The sequence below is a fragment of the Conger conger genome, chromosome 2 (genome assembly GCF_963514075.1).
Source record: "Conger conger chromosome 2, fConCon1.1, whole genome shotgun sequence".
NCBI classification, from domain to species: Eukaryota; Metazoa; Chordata; class Actinopteri; order Anguilliformes; family Congridae; genus Conger; species Conger conger.
In genome coordinates, this window is record NC_083761.1 from 5,405,580 (window position 1) to 5,423,079 (window position 17,500).

General features: G+C 51.9%; 1 protein-coding gene across 1 annotated transcript in view; it reads right to left on the reverse strand.

Annotated features, from left to right (window-relative positions):
- LOC133114242 (lysosomal-trafficking regulator-like) overlaps positions 1 to 17,500 on the reverse strand; it is a 105,174-nt gene that overhangs the window by 32,749 nt on the left and 54,925 nt on the right. The window contains 14 exon segments of the mRNA XM_061223451.1: positions 330 to 458; positions 907 to 1,105; positions 2,272 to 2,409; positions 2,800 to 2,949; positions 4,941 to 5,114; positions 5,750 to 5,995; positions 7,430 to 7,620; positions 8,200 to 8,360; positions 9,710 to 9,883; positions 10,933 to 11,086; positions 11,767 to 12,175; positions 14,161 to 14,270; positions 14,881 to 14,947; positions 15,436 to 15,659. Of these exon segments, the coding sequence (XP_061079435.1) occupies positions 330 to 458; positions 907 to 1,105; positions 2,272 to 2,409; positions 2,800 to 2,949; positions 4,941 to 5,114; positions 5,750 to 5,995; positions 7,430 to 7,620; positions 8,200 to 8,360; positions 9,710 to 9,883; positions 10,933 to 11,086; positions 11,767 to 12,175; positions 14,161 to 14,270; positions 14,881 to 14,947; positions 15,436 to 15,659 (2,526 nt within the window).

Below are 17,500 nucleotides of genomic sequence, written 5' to 3' on the forward strand. Positions count from 1 at the left end.
TAATAACACCAAGAGGACCGGCTGCTTCAGGGGCAGGGGCTGGGCTATTTCTTTATGGAAGCAGGCTTTTAAAGGTACAAATGAACGCAGTATGTATTCAGTCGCTTTGGATAAAAGCATCAGCTAAAACAGGCTGCGGGGTGTCTGTATGAACAGGATTCGGTTATTGGGGGGGGTCAAGTCACATCGCCAGGTCTGAGATGATTCTTTAACAAATGTTGTGCTGCATTCAAATGCCTTTAACACAGCAAGCTTATTAAACACAGACGACTACAGATGTACACACCGCTCACAACAACAAACATACAGACTGTCAGGTTCATCTTTACCTTCAGGGTGGGGCTCGGTGAAGCCCGTGGGGGAGAGGGAGAGCACTGAGCTCCCGGCCGACCTCCCCCCGCTGCTGGAGTTCCTCAGGAACATGAGCGACTGCACCTTCTCCTGGTACAGCTTCCCGTCTGCGGAGGACAGAGAAAGAGTTTACCCTACCACCACTTTACGGTTTACAGTGTGCAAGAGAGAGACGTCACCACCATTTTGCAGTATTACCCTCTGCGAGTGAGAGAGGCTTTACTACCATTTGACATCCAATTCATCGATTGTTGAGATCCGTTATGCGTTTAAACAGATTTCATCGAGTTGCTAATTAGAGTGAAAACCTACAGGACGGTGGAGCAGGGTTGGGCAGCCCTGCTCTAGCTGTTGAATGAGGTGTGCTTTGTTAGGGTTGGAGTGAAACCCTATATTACGGTAGATCTCCAGGAACAGGGTTGGGCAGCTCTGCTCTAGCTGTTGAATGAGGAGTGCTTTGTTAAGGTTGGAGTGAAACCCTATATTACGGTAGATCTCCAGGAACAGGGTTGGACAGTCCTGATTTATATGCATCTATAATATTGAATAGCTCACCAATGTGCAGGGAGAAGTAGAAGTTGCTGGGGGTGTGGCACACGTAGGTGTTGGTCGGGGGGTGGACTGCCAACAGGAAATTGTAGACCAGCCTCAGGAGGTCCAGGTCGGGCGGCGACCCCAGCACTTCCTGTATGATCTTGATGAAGGAGAGGCAGACTTCCTGCGGGATGGAGAACAGGTGCTCGTCCCGGTGCTCCTGAGAGAGAGAGAGAGAGAGAGAGAGAGAGAGAGAGGGAGGGAGGGAGAGGGAGTGGGAGTGGGAGAAGGAGAGGGAGAGGGAGAGGGAGCGAGAGAGGGAGAGAGGAAGGGATGGGCCAGATGAATGAACTGACATCAGCAAAGAACACTTCCAAAACTCTCACTTCCACATCGTTTCTTCAGAACACTATCATTGGCCTATTTTTCCCAGACATATTTTCGATGTTTATGGAAATATGCCATCCCACCATTCTCCAGGACTGATTGATTGATATATTGTACAAAATCGGAAAAATTTGGATTTTGCCAGTGACAATAATGCAATAATGCAAGTCAGGTTTGAGTGTAAAAATATGTTCTGGCCAGAAACCCCCCTTTCTTTAGATGTGAAGAACCTGATGTAACCTGGCTAGTAACACACACACAGACACACACACTCATATACACACTCACACGTGTTAATGAAGATTCTCCACAAGGGGGAGCTATTAGCATTTCATGCTGCCTTGCTTCAACGACACTGTGTGTCCTCCTTTTACCTGCATACTACCCAGCGTGTTAACTGCAAGAGACAGCCTGATTGGCTGACCAGACCTATGAGAACATTTCACACTGAGCATTAATGAGAGGGACATCCTGATTGGCCAGCCGTGCTGCCTGACACACAGCATTAATGAGAGAGACATCCTGATTGGCCAGCTTTGCTACCTGACACACAGCATTAATGAGAGGGACATCCTGATTGGCCAGCTTTGCTACCTGACACACAGCATTAATGAGAGGGACATCCTGATTGGTCAGCTTTGCTACCTGACACACAGCATTAATGAGAGAGACATCCTGATTGGCCAGCTGTGCTGCCTGACACACAGCATTAATGAGCAAGACATCCTGATTGGCCAGCCGTGCTGCCTGACACACAGCATTAATGAGAGAGACATCCTGATTGGCTGGCTGTGCTGCCTGACACACAGCATTAATGAGAGAGACATCCTGATTGGCCGGCCGTGCTGCCTGACACACAGCATTAATGAGAGAGACATCCTGATTGGCCAGCTGTGCTGCCTGACACACAGCATTAATGAGAGAGACATCCTGATTGGCCGGCTGTGCTGCCTGACACACAGCATTAATGAGAGAGACATCCTGATTGGCCCGTCGTACCTGGAGCACCTGGCAGGTGAGCAGGAAGCGGTGGACCACCTCTGCGTTGAGGAGCTGGCGGATGTTGTACATCTGCTGAGGGTGGTGGACCCGAATCAGGACCTCCAGAGCCGCCAGGAGGGTCTCCCACACACCGCTCTGAGGGGCGAGACAAACAGTAAACGGGCTGCATTTGTTCATTGTTTTTTCCAGCAACTTGGGCTACACGGCGCACTCATTTACCCATTCACAGACACGCGCTCACACACCAACGGTGAAAGGCTGTCATTCAAGGCACAACCAGCTCATCGGGAGCATCTGAGGGTTAGCTTCGACACACCCCGGACGGGATCAGAGCAATACACACAGTTTAACGGGCAGGGGGAGAGACCTTATCGAAAAGGGCAGGGCTGGTTTATAACAGGACCGGCGGACACAGACGACCCTTGTCCTGGCCCATGAAAAATGACCGCGCTGAACTGACACCCGGTCGGTGAACTACAGTAAAAGCGGGGGGGGGGGGGGGGGGGGGGGGGGAGAGCCTGGTACCTGGGCTTTGGACCAGATCTTCCAGTCCAGCAGGATCTCGGACATCAGCCGCAGGTCCTGCACCACGGCCGTGGAGTCCGTGTCCAGGTGGAACTCGCCGTCCTCCCCCAGGGCCAGGACCTGCCCACTGCAGCAGCCGTCCAGCAGGGTCTGGGGGGTGGGAGGAATGACGCTAATAACGCTAACTATGCTAAATATGCTATCAATGCTAACGAGAACAACAACAATAATAACGATGTTAACTATAGTAACAATAATACTAATGCTAATAACAATGTTAATGCTAACAATAACAATGCTAATGCTAATAAGAGCAATGTTAGTTAGAATAGCAATGCTAACCATAATAATGCGAATTATAACGGTGACGCTAACAATTATAATGCTAATACTAGTAATAACAAAGGCAAAGCTAATAATAATGCCAAGAATAATTGTAACACTAACAACGCTAAAGCTAATGATAACAAGGCTAATGCTAATAAAAATAGTGATGCGAGCAGTAACATCAATGCTAACAATAGCACTTTTTAAAATAGTTAAAAATGCTGAGAGTAATACGAATGCTAACGGAGAAAAGGGTGGTCAGGAGACCAGTCGAAGAGAACCTTGATTGCCTGGAGGGCTAGCCAGGGTGTTTAAGGTCAAAGTTCAAAACCACTCCCAAAAAAACTGCCCTGTCACACAGAGAGGTAAGAGGACAGTGAAGGATGTTCTCCGCTCTCCCGGCAGACTCCCGCGCTCCTGAGATATCCCCGCTGCCATCCATCAACTGTCAGTTCGAACGGTGTAATCATTTAAAACTGCCACCGCTGATATCCATCATCTACCCCGCAGCAAGGGACAAAATACCCGTCTCTCACTGTCGTGTGCCAAAGGATCTGAGACGGGGAAAACGTCTAACGCCAAAGCCCGATATACACTGAAAAGGAAAACGCACTGTTCTGGCAGTCACGAGTAAAAGCCCTCTCGGTGTCCCATAATTCATTTCACCTGCTCTGACAAAGACGACATCTAGCTGCCACGCTCTGGGGGAGATCCACTAGACTTTTCCCCTCCCCACACAGCTGTAAAAATGCAACAAGCAGTCAGGTGTCTGGCTGCAATGGCATCAAACTGCCAAAAGGTGGCACTGTCCCCCCCCCTTTAAACCCCAAGCTCCAAGCTAATTAAGAAAACTCCAGTCAGACAGAATCCACGCGGACTTCTGGGTGAGTCAGTCAAGCAAGACCTCAGTCATTGAAATTCTTTCCATCACTGAAATTACTCACTGTCAAAGCAAAACCAGTCAGAGGGCAGAGGTGTCGTTTCTGAATAATGCATTGTCATATTACATTAAAAAGTTCAGTACGAAGCTTGGAGACCGTAACCCTCACCTGCCAATCTCATAACCTCACAGTACAACAAGACTGACCACGATGACGACCAAAGGTCAGTCATCTCTTCTGATGAGTCATGATTCTCATGAAGGCCGGGCTCGGTAAAAACCTGGCAGAACCAACCAGAATTCAGGAAACCGAGCTTACAAGCGGAAACATTTCCGGACATGAGAGAGAGAGCGAGAGAGGGCAGGAATCTGGGGCATGAAGAACGCGGGGTCGAGGCGATAATGAACCGGAATATTCAGCTGGTCGAGAGAAACATCAAACTGGCCTATCAGGGCGCAGTGACATCACAGCTCATTGTGACATCACCGAGTGAACTTGTCAGCAACCCATGCAGCGTCGAGCCTAACTTACACTTAGTTTCACAACCCTTGCGACGAGCCTCGTCAACATTTTCAACCATAAAAAGTGTCATGCGACACTCTCTCGGTGTCGCGCACCTATAGAATTTCGTTACGTCTCGGACGCAGTCACACTCTGTCGCACAGCGGTGATTGGACAGCCGGACGGAACACTGACAGTCATTGTCACGGATACACTACGTTCCGCCGCGCTCTCAAAAATGTGAGCGTCAGCTGTTTGAGATCCAGTTACCATGGAGACAGCAGAGCCCTCATTCACAAGCCTTCGCTGAGGTACAAATGCGAAACGTCCTGCAACACTTCATTTCTTTTACATGACCCTTGTCCAACAAAGGTTGTGCGACAAAGTATAAAATCGGCCTCGAATGAGACCGGGAGGCCTGGAGACACTGACCTTGAGCATGTGGTATCCCACGATGCACTTGGTCTTGATGAGGACCTGGTGGATCATGGAGTATCCGTGGCAGCTCTCCATCTCGTGCACGCGGTGCTGGTTAAACTTCACCAGCGAGAGCAGCACCTGCAGGGCCAGAGCCTGGGTCTGCTCACACTCACACAACTCCACCACCTGGGGGAGGAGAGGAGAGAGGGAGGGAGGGAGGGAGAGAGGGAGAGAGGGGGGGAGAGGGAGGGGGAGAGGGAGAGAGAGGGAGGGAGAGAGGGAGGGACGGGGGAGAGGGGGAAAGGGGGAGAGAGAGGAGGGAGAGAGGGAGGGGGAGAGGGAGAGAGAGGGGGAGGAGAGAAAGAGGGAGGGCGGGGGAGGGAGAGAGTTAAAAAGTGAGACAGTTTACCGTAGACAACTACGGGAACAGAGAATTCCCACCATTCTCACCACACCAGCAGCACAAAGAACCATTTACTGCAAACATTTAAAATAAATATCAATACACTTCCCCCCCAGGAAACAAACTGTATAAGAGAGAGAGAGAGAGAGAGAGAGATAGAGAGAGGGATAGGAAGAGAGAGAGGGGGAGAGAGAGAGAAAAGAGAGGGAGAGAGAGAGAGAGATATGGATAGGAAGAGGGAGAGGGAGAGAGAGAAAGAGAAAAGTGAGGGAAGGCACTGAGTTCAGTGGCCCAGGCAACACACTGGGTCTTAAACAAGCCCCCCCCAAAAGTATCAACCCCGCCAATGTATCAAACTCCCCAAACACACGTAACCCCAAAAAAACCCCACACGACGACAGCGGCCGGCGTCTCGTACCCGGGCGAAGAGGAAGACGAAGGTGCCGGTGCCCCCGATCTGGTGCAGGACGCTCTGGAGGCCCTGGGGCTGGGAGGGGCGCAGCGCCCTCAGGACGGCGGGCTCCAGCCACAGGCTCTGCACCTCTCTGGAGCTGAAGGGCCGCTGCGTGGCCACCATCTTGGTCTGGCCCTTCAGCCGGATGATGGGCTCGTAGATGGTGTACTGCCCCGGGCAGCTGGGGGCGTAGACCACCGCCAGGGTCTCCTGGGAGGGGGGGGGGGGGGGGGTAACAGTGTTTACCAAAATAGCACCGCGTCTCAAAAGCCCCAAAACTCCAGCCGCCCCAGACAGAATCGATAGAACAGAAACACAGGCGGCCGGGAAACATAAAACACAAAATAACATCAATACGGCGCACTAAAACGGTGGCATTTTAAGAGTCGAGATGGGTTCATTTAAAACACTGATTGCATCGGGAGTCTCGGCTGTTTTTGTGAAGGGCAGTGCACAACCGAGACACTGCCCTAAAGACACAGACAGAGACACACACACACACACTCTCTCACACACACAAACACACACACACACTTACACTAACACTTACACACACACTCTCACACACTCTCACAAACACTTACACACACACACACACTCTTACACATGCATGCACACACCCACTGAGAGACTGCCCTAGAGAAACCACACACACACACACACACACACACACACACACACACACACACACACACACACACACACTTACACACACACTAACACTAACACTAACACTTACACTAACACTTACACACACACTCTCACACACACACACACACTCACACACACACACACACTTACACTAACACTTACACACACTGACAGACACACAGAAGGCACCAGACGTTTGTTGCAGTGGGAGATGGATGCTCAGTTCACTCAGGGAAGTGATTTTCTCCTGATTAACACTGATCAGACTCCAGCTTCAAACAGGCAGGCCCAGGCTCAACCAATCAGCTGTCAGAGATCGATCACATGGCGTACAAGAGGCCTCAGAAACGAGATGAGTGGACTCAATAGGCAAACAAAGGCTTAAATTCAGCTCTTCTGAAGCTGAATCCCTGAAGACCAGCAGACACCGCTGCGCTCCTGGGGGGCAGGCTGATTGGTAGGGTCCCGTTACTTCACACGGTAATTAAAACGCCTATTTTAGACCGGTTTTAACACCGACTATTTTTATCTTTTCTCACACCCAATGGGGGGGCGGGGAGGGGCGGATAGAGCGGCACAATATATTGTTTTGTCATCGACATGTGAACACGCAAGAGATTTATGGGCGAGGTGGGTGGAGGGGGGGTGGGGTGGGGTGTCTTGCCGTGGTGGGTAGAGGGGGTCGGGGAGAGGTTTTCAGGGATCAGGGTGTGATTTTGGGGTGAGACAGGCAGAGGGGATTAGGGTGAGGTGTTTTGTGGGGGTGGGGTGAGGTTTTTGGGGATTGGGGTGAGTTTTCGGGGCGAGACAGGCAGTGGGGGTCAGGGTGAGGTGTTTTGGGGGTCGGGGTGAGGTGTTTTGGGGGGGTGGGGTGAGGTTTCGGGGCGAGACAGGCAGTGGGGGTCAGGGTGAGGTTTTTGGGGGGGTGGGGTGAGGTTTCCAGGTGAGACGGGCAGAGGGGGTGAGGTTTCGGGGCGGGACGGGCACACTCACGATCAGAGGGGAGGTGTCCACGTCTCGGCTCTTCATCAGGAGCTGCCGGACCTGCGGACACTGCAGCGCCTCCCGCGTGGCGTACTTGGAGAACTTGTCCTGCGGCTTGCCGTACTTGCAGGGCATGATGGAGGTGAAGTCAGGCCCACTGGCGTACAGGTAGAAGGCCTCCTCTGACCCCACCCTGGAGCCTGGGAGGGAACAGGGCAAAGGAAACGCCATTTAAACACAAGATAAGCCCCCATTTCAACGTAAACTGGCAAATGGACTGCATTTATATAGTGCTTTTAGGCAAAATGCTGTACAATTGATGCCGAGTTGCTTAGGAGCAGTGGGCAGCCAGAGTGCAGTGCCCAGGGACCAGCTCCAGTCCTGAGGCCAGTGCCGTGGTCAAGGGAAATGGCTCCTGACATGCATGTCTTTGAGTGCGGGAGGAAACCGGAATATCTGGCTGGCCAGGACTGCAAAAGCTCTAACCACTACGCCATTATGCTGCCCACAACACAGATACTAGAAGTTTGACTGTGATTGGATACTTTGGGACATAAAGCTGGTGTTTTGGGTGTGTGTGTTTTGGGGTGGGGGGCAGGGGTGGGGGTGTGTGTGTGTTTTGGGGTGGGGGTGTGTGTGTTTTGAGTTGTGGGGCGGGGGTGTGTGTGTGTTTTGGGGTGGGGGTGTGTGTGTTTTGGGGTGTGTGTGTGTTTTGTTGTGGGGGTGGGGGTGTGTGTGTTTTGGGGTGTGCGTGTGTTTTGGGGTGGGGGCGGGGGTACCGTTGAAGAGCAGCAGGCTGCCGATGTCCCAGTGCCCCCCCAGCCTGGCCAGGTCCTCCGGCGTGCGGGCGTGGTGTCCCAGCATGCACAGCGTCTTGTTGCTGTCAGAAGACAGGCTGGACCTCCGGGGGAGGGTGTAGTCCAGGGAGACCTCGCACCTCCTGGGGGGGGGGGGGATTTATACACACGCCATTTTGGTTGGTTGGCATTTATATGGTAAATGGTTGCCATTTATATAGTGCCTTTATCCAAAACACTGTACAATTGATGCTTCTCATTCACCCATTCATACACACGCACACACTCACACACCAATGGCGATTGGCTGCCATGCAAGGCGCCGACCAGCTCATCAGGAGCATTTGGGGGTTAGGTGTCTTGCTCAGGGACACTTCAACACAGCCCGGGCGGGCGATCAAACCAGCAACACTCCAACTGCCAGACGACTGCTCTTACTGCCTGAGCCATGTCGCCCCCATTTCATCATTATACTGTTGCAAGCAGAAGACAGAACATCTACGGTAACACTTCATTTTATCTTTTATTTTACAGCCTTACTGTGCAAGTACCATGCAATTATTAGGTAATTATTTTGATTTCTAGAGCTAAGTACTATGAAACGGGCTGTAAAACGTACTTACATAGTACTTACCTATGGTGCATACTGACTTTGCTTCATAGTACTTACCACTGAAATCAAAGTAGTTACCTAATAATCACACAAGTAACTGTACTTAACCAGTAAATACTAGACAATTAACGGGCTGTAAAGTAAAGCATTACTAAAGCTTAGTCTTACAAAAACAACATAGGGTAACTGCTTGCATGTGTTATTTGTCTCAGACATGATGCTAATCTGAGCTGAAAGGGTCTCTTTCTTGCCCTTTATTGCTCTCTATCTCACTCCATCCCTTCCTCCCACTCCCTCTCTCTCTCCCTCTGTATTCCTTTATCTCCCTATAGCCTTGTATCTCTCACTCAATCTCTCTCCCTGTCCGTCTCTATCAGACTCATTTTAGCTCAGATGAGCTTTACTGGCGTATCAGCATAGTACTGCAATGTTTAGGTAAAATAGCAGTTGCAACAACAACTATGTGAACTATGATAATAATGACGCTGGGTGCTGGGACCCTCAGTAATGGGGCAGGGGGTGGGTGTGTCTGTCTTGTCTTCCCTCCCTCTCCTTCCCTCTCTCAAATTCAAGCTCAAACATGCTTTATTTACATGACAATGAAACTTGTGTTGCAAAGGCTTGGATATATCTCCCCCCTCCCTTTCCTCCCTCTCCCTCTCCCTCTCCCTCTCTCTCTCTCTCTCTCTCTCCCTCTCCCTCTCCCTCTCCCTCTCACTGGCCGGGCCATGCCCTCTCCCCTCCCTCCCCTCTCTCTCTCTCTCTCTGATTGGCTGGGCCTTGCCCTCCCTCCCTCTCTCGCTGATTGGCTGGGCCTTGCCCTCCCTCTCTCTCTCTGATTGGCTGGGCCTTGCCCTCCCTCCCCGTGATTGGCCCTACCTCACTCCGCAGACCCACAGCGTGAGCGTGCCCTGCACGTGCTTCTTCCCCTCGGCATGCTGGGAATAGGTCAGAGCGAGGTGTTGCCAGCGGCCCGCCTCCAGCAGGCCCTCCGGAGACTCCGCCTGGGCCAGGACCCCCGCCCGCATCTCGTCGTTCGGGTCGATGCAGATCCTGCAGGGGGGCGCAAAGATTTTTACTTTAGGGGAAATAAAAACATCCATTCTTGTCTGATTGTTAGGAGGGGGGAAAACAGACCTTGAGGAAAACATCATGTAGCACAGATTCAACGTCAGTATATGAGAAGTATTTGTAATTTCATGTCAAATGTGAATGGAAATAGGCCGCAAAAAAGGCAGTGTATAACAGGTGCTTGACCGGGACCCGGAAGGTTGCTGGTTCAAGCCCCAGTGTGGCCACAGCTGTTGGGCCCTTGAGCAAGGCCCTTAACCCTGCATTGCTCCAGGGAGAATTGTAAGTCGCTTTGGATAAAAGTGTCAACTAAATAACTAATGTAAAGACAGCAAAAAAACAACAACATGTAGCCCAGTGACTAGAGACGAAAATCAGCCTCCCTGGCAAACTCTGGCACTTGTACAGAGCCGTTATTAATGTGCCTGTCCCTGTCAAATAAACTAATAAACTAATAAAGTAAATGTGATTAAGCAGGGCTCTGAGATGGACAGCTGGCAGGAGTTAGCAGCTGGTGGGGCGACTCCATTCAAATGCAGCTCCTTGCGTTACGCTAGATCCGTTTATCAGAGATGGCCTCACCAGGAGTGACTCGCAGAGAGACAGAATATGAGCACAAGACCAGCCCAACAGCCCTCTCTAGCCGGAGCACTGATCGGATTTGAATTGAATTTCAGTTAATTTTCCGAATTTCCTGAACAGAAATGGGACCTGCAACAGTGATACTGATAGGGCGTGTCTTAAGAGGTTTGGGGTTGTAGGATGTATAATGTACGCTACAGTACGGTTTGGGGCTGTTACGGATTTGGGTTTTGGGGTTGGTATGATCCTGGGTTGATACGGCTTGGGACAGGTGCGGTTCTAAAGGTTGGGCTGGGAGAGGTATGATCTGGGGCAGGTAAATATTCAGACCGGTATGGTCTGGGACAGGTAAATATTCAGACAGGTAGGGTTTTAGGACAGGTATATATTCAGACAGGTAAGGTTTGGGACAGGTATGGTCGGAGACAGGTGCGGATTGGGACAGGTACCTGAAGGTGAAGGCCCCAGTGTTGAGGTCGGCCCACACCTGGAGCATCAGGGCCTTGGAGCCCATGGAGAGCACGTGCAGGTACCCCTCCTCCACCAGGGGGTCCCCCGAACCAGCCGGAGCCCCACCGTCCTGTGCTGGGGGCTTCCCCCCCTCTGCAACCGCAACGGGACAAACTGAGCACCCAAATACTTCTCATCTTATACAGAACATATCCTTTAACCCAGGGCTGCCCAACCCTGGTCCTGGAGATCTACCGTCCTGTAGGTTTACACTCCAACCCTAACAAAGCACACCTCATTCAACAGCTAGAGCAGGGCTGCCCAACCCTGTTCCTGGAGATCTACCGTCCAGTAGGTTTTCACTCCAACCCTAATTTGGCACTCCTACCAATCAGCAGCTCAGTGCAGATCTCTAGCTGTTGAATGAGGTGTGCTTTGTTAGGGTTGGAGTAAAAACCTACAGGATTGTACTTTATTGTACGTCGCACTGAATAAGACGAGTCTGGCTAAATGACTGTAATGCAAATGTAACACAGGACGGCAGATCTCCAGCAACAGGGTCGGGGCAGCCGTACTTTAACCCAATCCCAAGGTTTCTATTTTAATATTTGTGTGTGTGTGTGTGTGTGTGTGTTTGGGTACAGAGAGAGACAGAGAGAGACAGATACAGAGGGAGGGAGAGAGAGAGAGATGGACCGAGAGAGCGAGAAAGAAAGCAACTGGTTGTCCTTAACCTCAGTATAAACCCCCCGCTGTGTAAAATGAGGACGCAGTACCTAAACTGTCCACACTGCTGTCCCGGAGCACTTCCGCCCGCCGCCTCGGTCTCCGGCCCTTCTCCGGGGGCCCCTCGTCCGGGGCCCCGCCGCGGGGCCTCACCCACAGCGAGGTGCTGAAGCCGTCCGCCATGTGGGGCCAGCAGTTCTGCCCCACCAGGGGCAGGTGCACGGGCGCCACGAACCAGGGCGAGTTCAACAGGTGTGGCGGCGTCTCCCCTCCCCCTGCGTCGCCCTCTCCTCTCCCGCCCGGGGACGGCTTCCCCCCGGCTCTCCGGGACTGTCCCGCGCCCCTGGGGCCCCCGGCCCCCGCCCCGCCCGGCCTGGGGCCCGGGGAGAGCGAGGAGGAGCAGGAGAAGGAGGAGGTGGCGCCCCCTGGGGCAGGGAGTGGGAAGGACAGGAAGTGAAGAGGCTCCATGTCCATGTTGGCTTCTACGATACGGAGCAGCCCGTTAAGCAGGATCTCCTGTGGGCGGGGCGGAGGGAGGGAGGGAGGGGGCGGGGTTACAACACACAATAGTAATTTGTTATTCATCTGATGCTTTTATCCAAAACGACTTACAGTTGATTAGACTAAGCAGGAGACAATCCCCCCTGGAGCAATGCGGGGTTAAGGGCCTTGCTCAAGGGCCCAACACCTGTGCGAATCTTATTGCGTCTACACCAGGGATCGAACCACCGATCATGTACATTAACCTCTACGCTACAGGCTGCCCATGTATTCAAAATCCATCTTAAGAGTCCTGCTGACCTGGGATCAGTTCAGCCTTTCAAGCGCATCATGGAAAAAGCAGGACACGGACAGGAAACCTGATCCTAGTTCAGCTCTCCTACTCTGAGACTGACAATGGCCCAGGTTTATAGACATCAATACAGGGCAATTCCAACCCAAGGAGCCATTAAGGAGTAATTACATTACATTACATTACACTGCATTATTAATTTGCTCATACAGCGAGACTTAAAGCACAAATGTTTTTACACACTATCCACCCACACAGCTGGACCCTGACTGAGGCTGTTCATCCTGCCCAAGGGAGCACTGGCTATGCCCCAAACAGGAATCAAACCTGCAACCTCCTGAGTAAAAAAAAAAAAAAACCCAGGTTCTGAACCAAGTAAACTGCAGCTAACCAGGCAGCCTGTAGCTTAAGAGGCTAGCTGCTTAACTGGGACCTGGAAGTTTGGTCAAAGCCCAGTGCAGCCACAATAAGATGTATGCCACTACTGGACGCATGAGGAACACCATTAACCCTGCATCGCTCCAGGGGGGATTGGCCCCTGCTATGTCTAATCAACTACATGTCGCTTTGGATAAAACAGTCAGACCAATAACAAATGATTTTATTATTTTATTATACTGTGCTACACTGTCAGCTAAATAATGAATGTAAAATGCCCGCGGTCTAAATGCACATAGAAGCCACTGATTGCCCATCGAGAGCAAATGGAGGGAGCAGTGCCATAGAGTTGAAGGTTAGCGAGATCTAGTACTTCGCAGGAAGGAGCTGGTCACGCTGCGGGTTTGACACTGTTCACAGAGTCACTCTGTTGTGTCACAATCACAGTGAGGTTCAGGGCAGTTAGCGTTAGCGTGGGCGCAATCAGGCTCCCGTTCTCGCACGTCTAATACATTTTGTGAGTCAGAAGTGGGATTAAGCCGTTTTTTTGTGACGCGTGGAGAATCAGTCTGTCGCAGTGAAAAGAATCAGACTGCCACCACTGTGAAGAATTCGACACCGCTCGACAGCGACAATGATAAAGCTGCGGACTACATTCAACAAGCTCCAGACTACAACTCCCACAATGCCTCAGGGGGGAAAGCTTTGCAGTAGTGATGTCAAAAATCACCCCGGAATGAACATTCATTCACCTGTGTGACAGCTAAGTGACAATGCCTGTAAAAACCAGAGACAACCCTAAAGACATAAGCATTAAAGCTATACGTTTACTCCTCATCTGAGATCTCACTACATTGAGTGTTCTACGAAATAGGTGTTTATCCTAATACTGGTAAATTACTCAGGAGGCAGTTTAAGACTATCTTTCACACATGAATCCATAAATCCACTTATACGCAGATAAGGTACAACAGCAGCCACAGAATTCCCCCATCACTGTGGCAGAATTACGGTGAGAAATGTAGGATTTTGAATCTGGATCTGAAGGGGGGAAATTAAAAACATTCCCACTAACTCCCCGGTTGATGACACGAGAAACAGAAAGACACCACAAGAGCTGCAAAAGAAGGAAGAGCTTCTTAATCTCCCATTACTCAACACTCCACTCCACTCAGAGAGCAACTGGACGGAGACCATTTGAAGCACTTTACGACATTATAACAAACATATCAATCCGATAAGAGCCATGACATAATAACTGGACAAGCCGTTCCCCCGGCCCTGTGCCCTGTGCCCTGCAGTAACCCCGGAGGTGGGCGGAGCTCCTCACCGTGGGCGGAGTCTTCTCCAGGAAGAGGCGGACGAGCAGGGACAGCTCCTCAGCCGTGATGCGTACGCTCACCATGGCGACCAGCAGCTCCACCAACACCGCCCTGCACTCTGCAGCCGGGACAGACGGACAAGTCTGAGACACTGACACACTACTGACAGACACACACACACACACTCACACAAAGACACTGACACGCTCGATGACACAGACACTCGCACATTACTGACACACTCACGGACACACACACAAAGACACAGCCATAGTCTCACGAACTGACACACTACTGACACACAGACACTCGCACATTACTGACACACTCACTGACACACAGACACTCGCACATTACAGACACACTCACGGACACACAGACAAAGACACAGCCATAGTCTCACAAACTGACACACTACTGACACACAGACACTCGCACATTACAGACACACTCACGGACACACAGACAAAGACACAGCCATAGTCTCACAAACTGACACACTACTGACACACAGACACTCGCACATTACAGACACAGTCACTGACACAGACGCACAGACACTCGTACATTACTGACACACTCACGGACACACTCACCCAAGGACACACAAAGACACAGACATAGTCTCACTCACTGACAGACTTAAACACACACATACACACAAAGACACACAAAGACACACAAAGACACAGTCTCACCCCCCCACACATTACTAAATGTGAACTGACCTTCAGAGGGGGGGTCCGACCGGCTGAGGATGGACTGAAACCCCCCCAGAATGGTCTTCACAGCACCCTGCAGGAACACAGACACAGGTACAGTAATTACATGAAATTAGCTGACACCGTTATTCAAAGCGTTATTCACAGTTGATTAGACTAAGCAGGGGCCAATCCCCCCTGGAGCAAAGTGGGGTTAAGGGCCTTGCTCAAGGGCCCAACAGCTGCACTGATCTTATTAAGGCCACAGTGGGGCCTGAACCACCAACCTTAGGCACATTAGCTACTTGGCTACAGGTACCTTAGCCACTAGGCTACAGGCGCATTAGCCACTAGGCTACAGGCACATTAGCCACTAGGCTAAAGGCACATTAGCCACTAGGCTATAGGCACATTAGCCACTAGGCTATAGGCACATTAGCCACTAGGCTATAGGCACATTAGCCACTAGGCTATAGGCTGCCGCCTGGGGGGTAAGAGGAAGGAGAGGAAGGGGAGGAAGGAGAGGAAGGGGAGGAAGAGGAGGAAGAGGAAGGATGGGGGGTGTGTCTCAGGTGAGCTCACCTGTGCGTAGAGCAGCGCTGCGTTGCGGGGGTTGGCCCGCACCGTCTCCAGGAGGCTCTGGAAGACGTGAGCGAGCACGCGGGGCTCCGTGGCCCCGGCGCAGGCCAGCAGCTGCAGCTCCATGGTGCAGATCTCCGGGTACGCCAGCTCCCGCCTTCCGGCACCTTCCGCCCCGCCTGCCGGCGACGGTCGCTCCCCCGCCACGCCCGCTTCCGTTCCGGCACCTTCCACAGAGCAGAGAGAGAGGGGGGTGTGTGTGAGAGGGTTGAGTCCAGACAGAGACCGGAAGGTGAACTTTAAGCTCACGTTCGCCAACATATTGTTCGTCAGAAACGTTTGCCATCATATCCACACTTGTTTTCTGTTCTCCATGAATGTTATCAAACGTCAGCCAACATATTCAACCTTTTATTTATTTTTTTACCATTTGCCATGATTATTAGCCAACGTTTTCTCACATATTCAAACTTCTGTTTGCCACGATCTTTAGCTAACGTTAGCCAACAGTTCTAAACGCTAGTGCGCGTCAAACAAAAATGGCTCCCAACGGATAACGCACTTTCTGTAATATTTGTTCTTACCTTTAAAAAACTAAATTGCAGGTAAGCAGCTAATCAGCTAGCATTGATGTTACTGGTCCATTTGTAATAAAAAGAAGTCAATGGCGAACTAAACAGAATGTTCATTTGAAATTGTCCAACTGTAACCGGTGGCTGCAAACACCTGAACGAACGTCTGGGGTGAAGTCGTTGCGGGAGACTCCCCACGTTCCAGAGACCGAACACGACCAAGAAAAACCCCACAGAAATGGAGAAGATATGAGCCAAGTGGCTGAGTTTTAATCCTGAAAGAGACCTTCACAGTAAAAAAAAACGCTGACGGCCAGTCGATCCGCTCGGCCGCAAAGCACTCTGGGAATCATCTGCCCCGGAGCGTTTCCACGAGAGAGTCCAGGCTCCCGGTTTTAAAAAAACGAACGGAGCGCGGAGAATCGGGATCGATCCGGGAGAAGCCATCCGCAGCCCTGCCGGGAGAGTCGCCGTGGCGATAGGCTGTTAGTCGCAGCTCACACCCCGACTTTCACACCCGCCCCCCACCCCACACTCTGCAGGGGCACACCCCCTCCCGCCCCCCCCAGTCCTCACTCTGACAGCGGGGTGCAGAGGAATCCCTAACGGCCACAGCTTCGCTCCTCCAGCGGACTCTCGGTCTTTCTCTCTCTCTCTCCCTCACTCTGTCGCTCTCCCTCTTTCTCTCCCTTTCTCTTGCGGTATCTGCCCCCTTTTCCCCCTTCTCTCGCTTTCTCTCCTTCACTCTCCCGCTCTCTTCTCTCTCTCCGTTTTGTACTCTTGTACTCTCCCTCCTCCCTCTCCTTTCTCTCCCTCACTCTCTCCTCTTTCTCCCTCCCCCCTCTCTCTCCTCTCTCCCTCCTCCCCTCTCTCCTCTCTCTCCCTCCCCCTCTCTCTCCTCTCTCTCTCCCTCCCTCCCTCTCTCTCTCCCTCCCTTTCTCTCCCCGTTCCAAACCAGTGCTTGTAGTGAGAGGACCTCCCCTTTTCAGTGTGTCACCGTGGAAATCCCTTGCGATTGGCCGGTGCCTGGCAACCGCGGGGCTCCCAAATGAGAGCTATAAATTTGGTGGTTCCCAGTTCCACGGCCGATCGCCCCGGAGCAGCGGCGCTGAGGCCCCGCGCGCGGAAACGAGCCGCTCCATCTCGTAACGGGAGCCCGTCCCAGCCGCCGCCATGGAGACGGCAATCCCGATCCGCCAGCGATCTGCAGCCGGGCGAGAACGCTGCGCTGTGCTGTGCTGTGCCACGCCACGCAGTCAGGAATCAAACCCGCAACCTCCCCAGTTATAACGCGGTAACCACCGGTGCAAAACCGGCGTCTCCAAAAGCGCAGTCCGTAGGGAGGGGAGGGCCGAGGTGCTGACTAACAGAGCGCGCACAGACCAGGAACGCAGCCGCACACACCATTACACTGCCAAGTCATTCACTGCAGAAACCGATGTGTCTTCTCCAGGGCGTATGGTCCAGAACGGTCTCCCCAAAAACCCTTTTCGGGG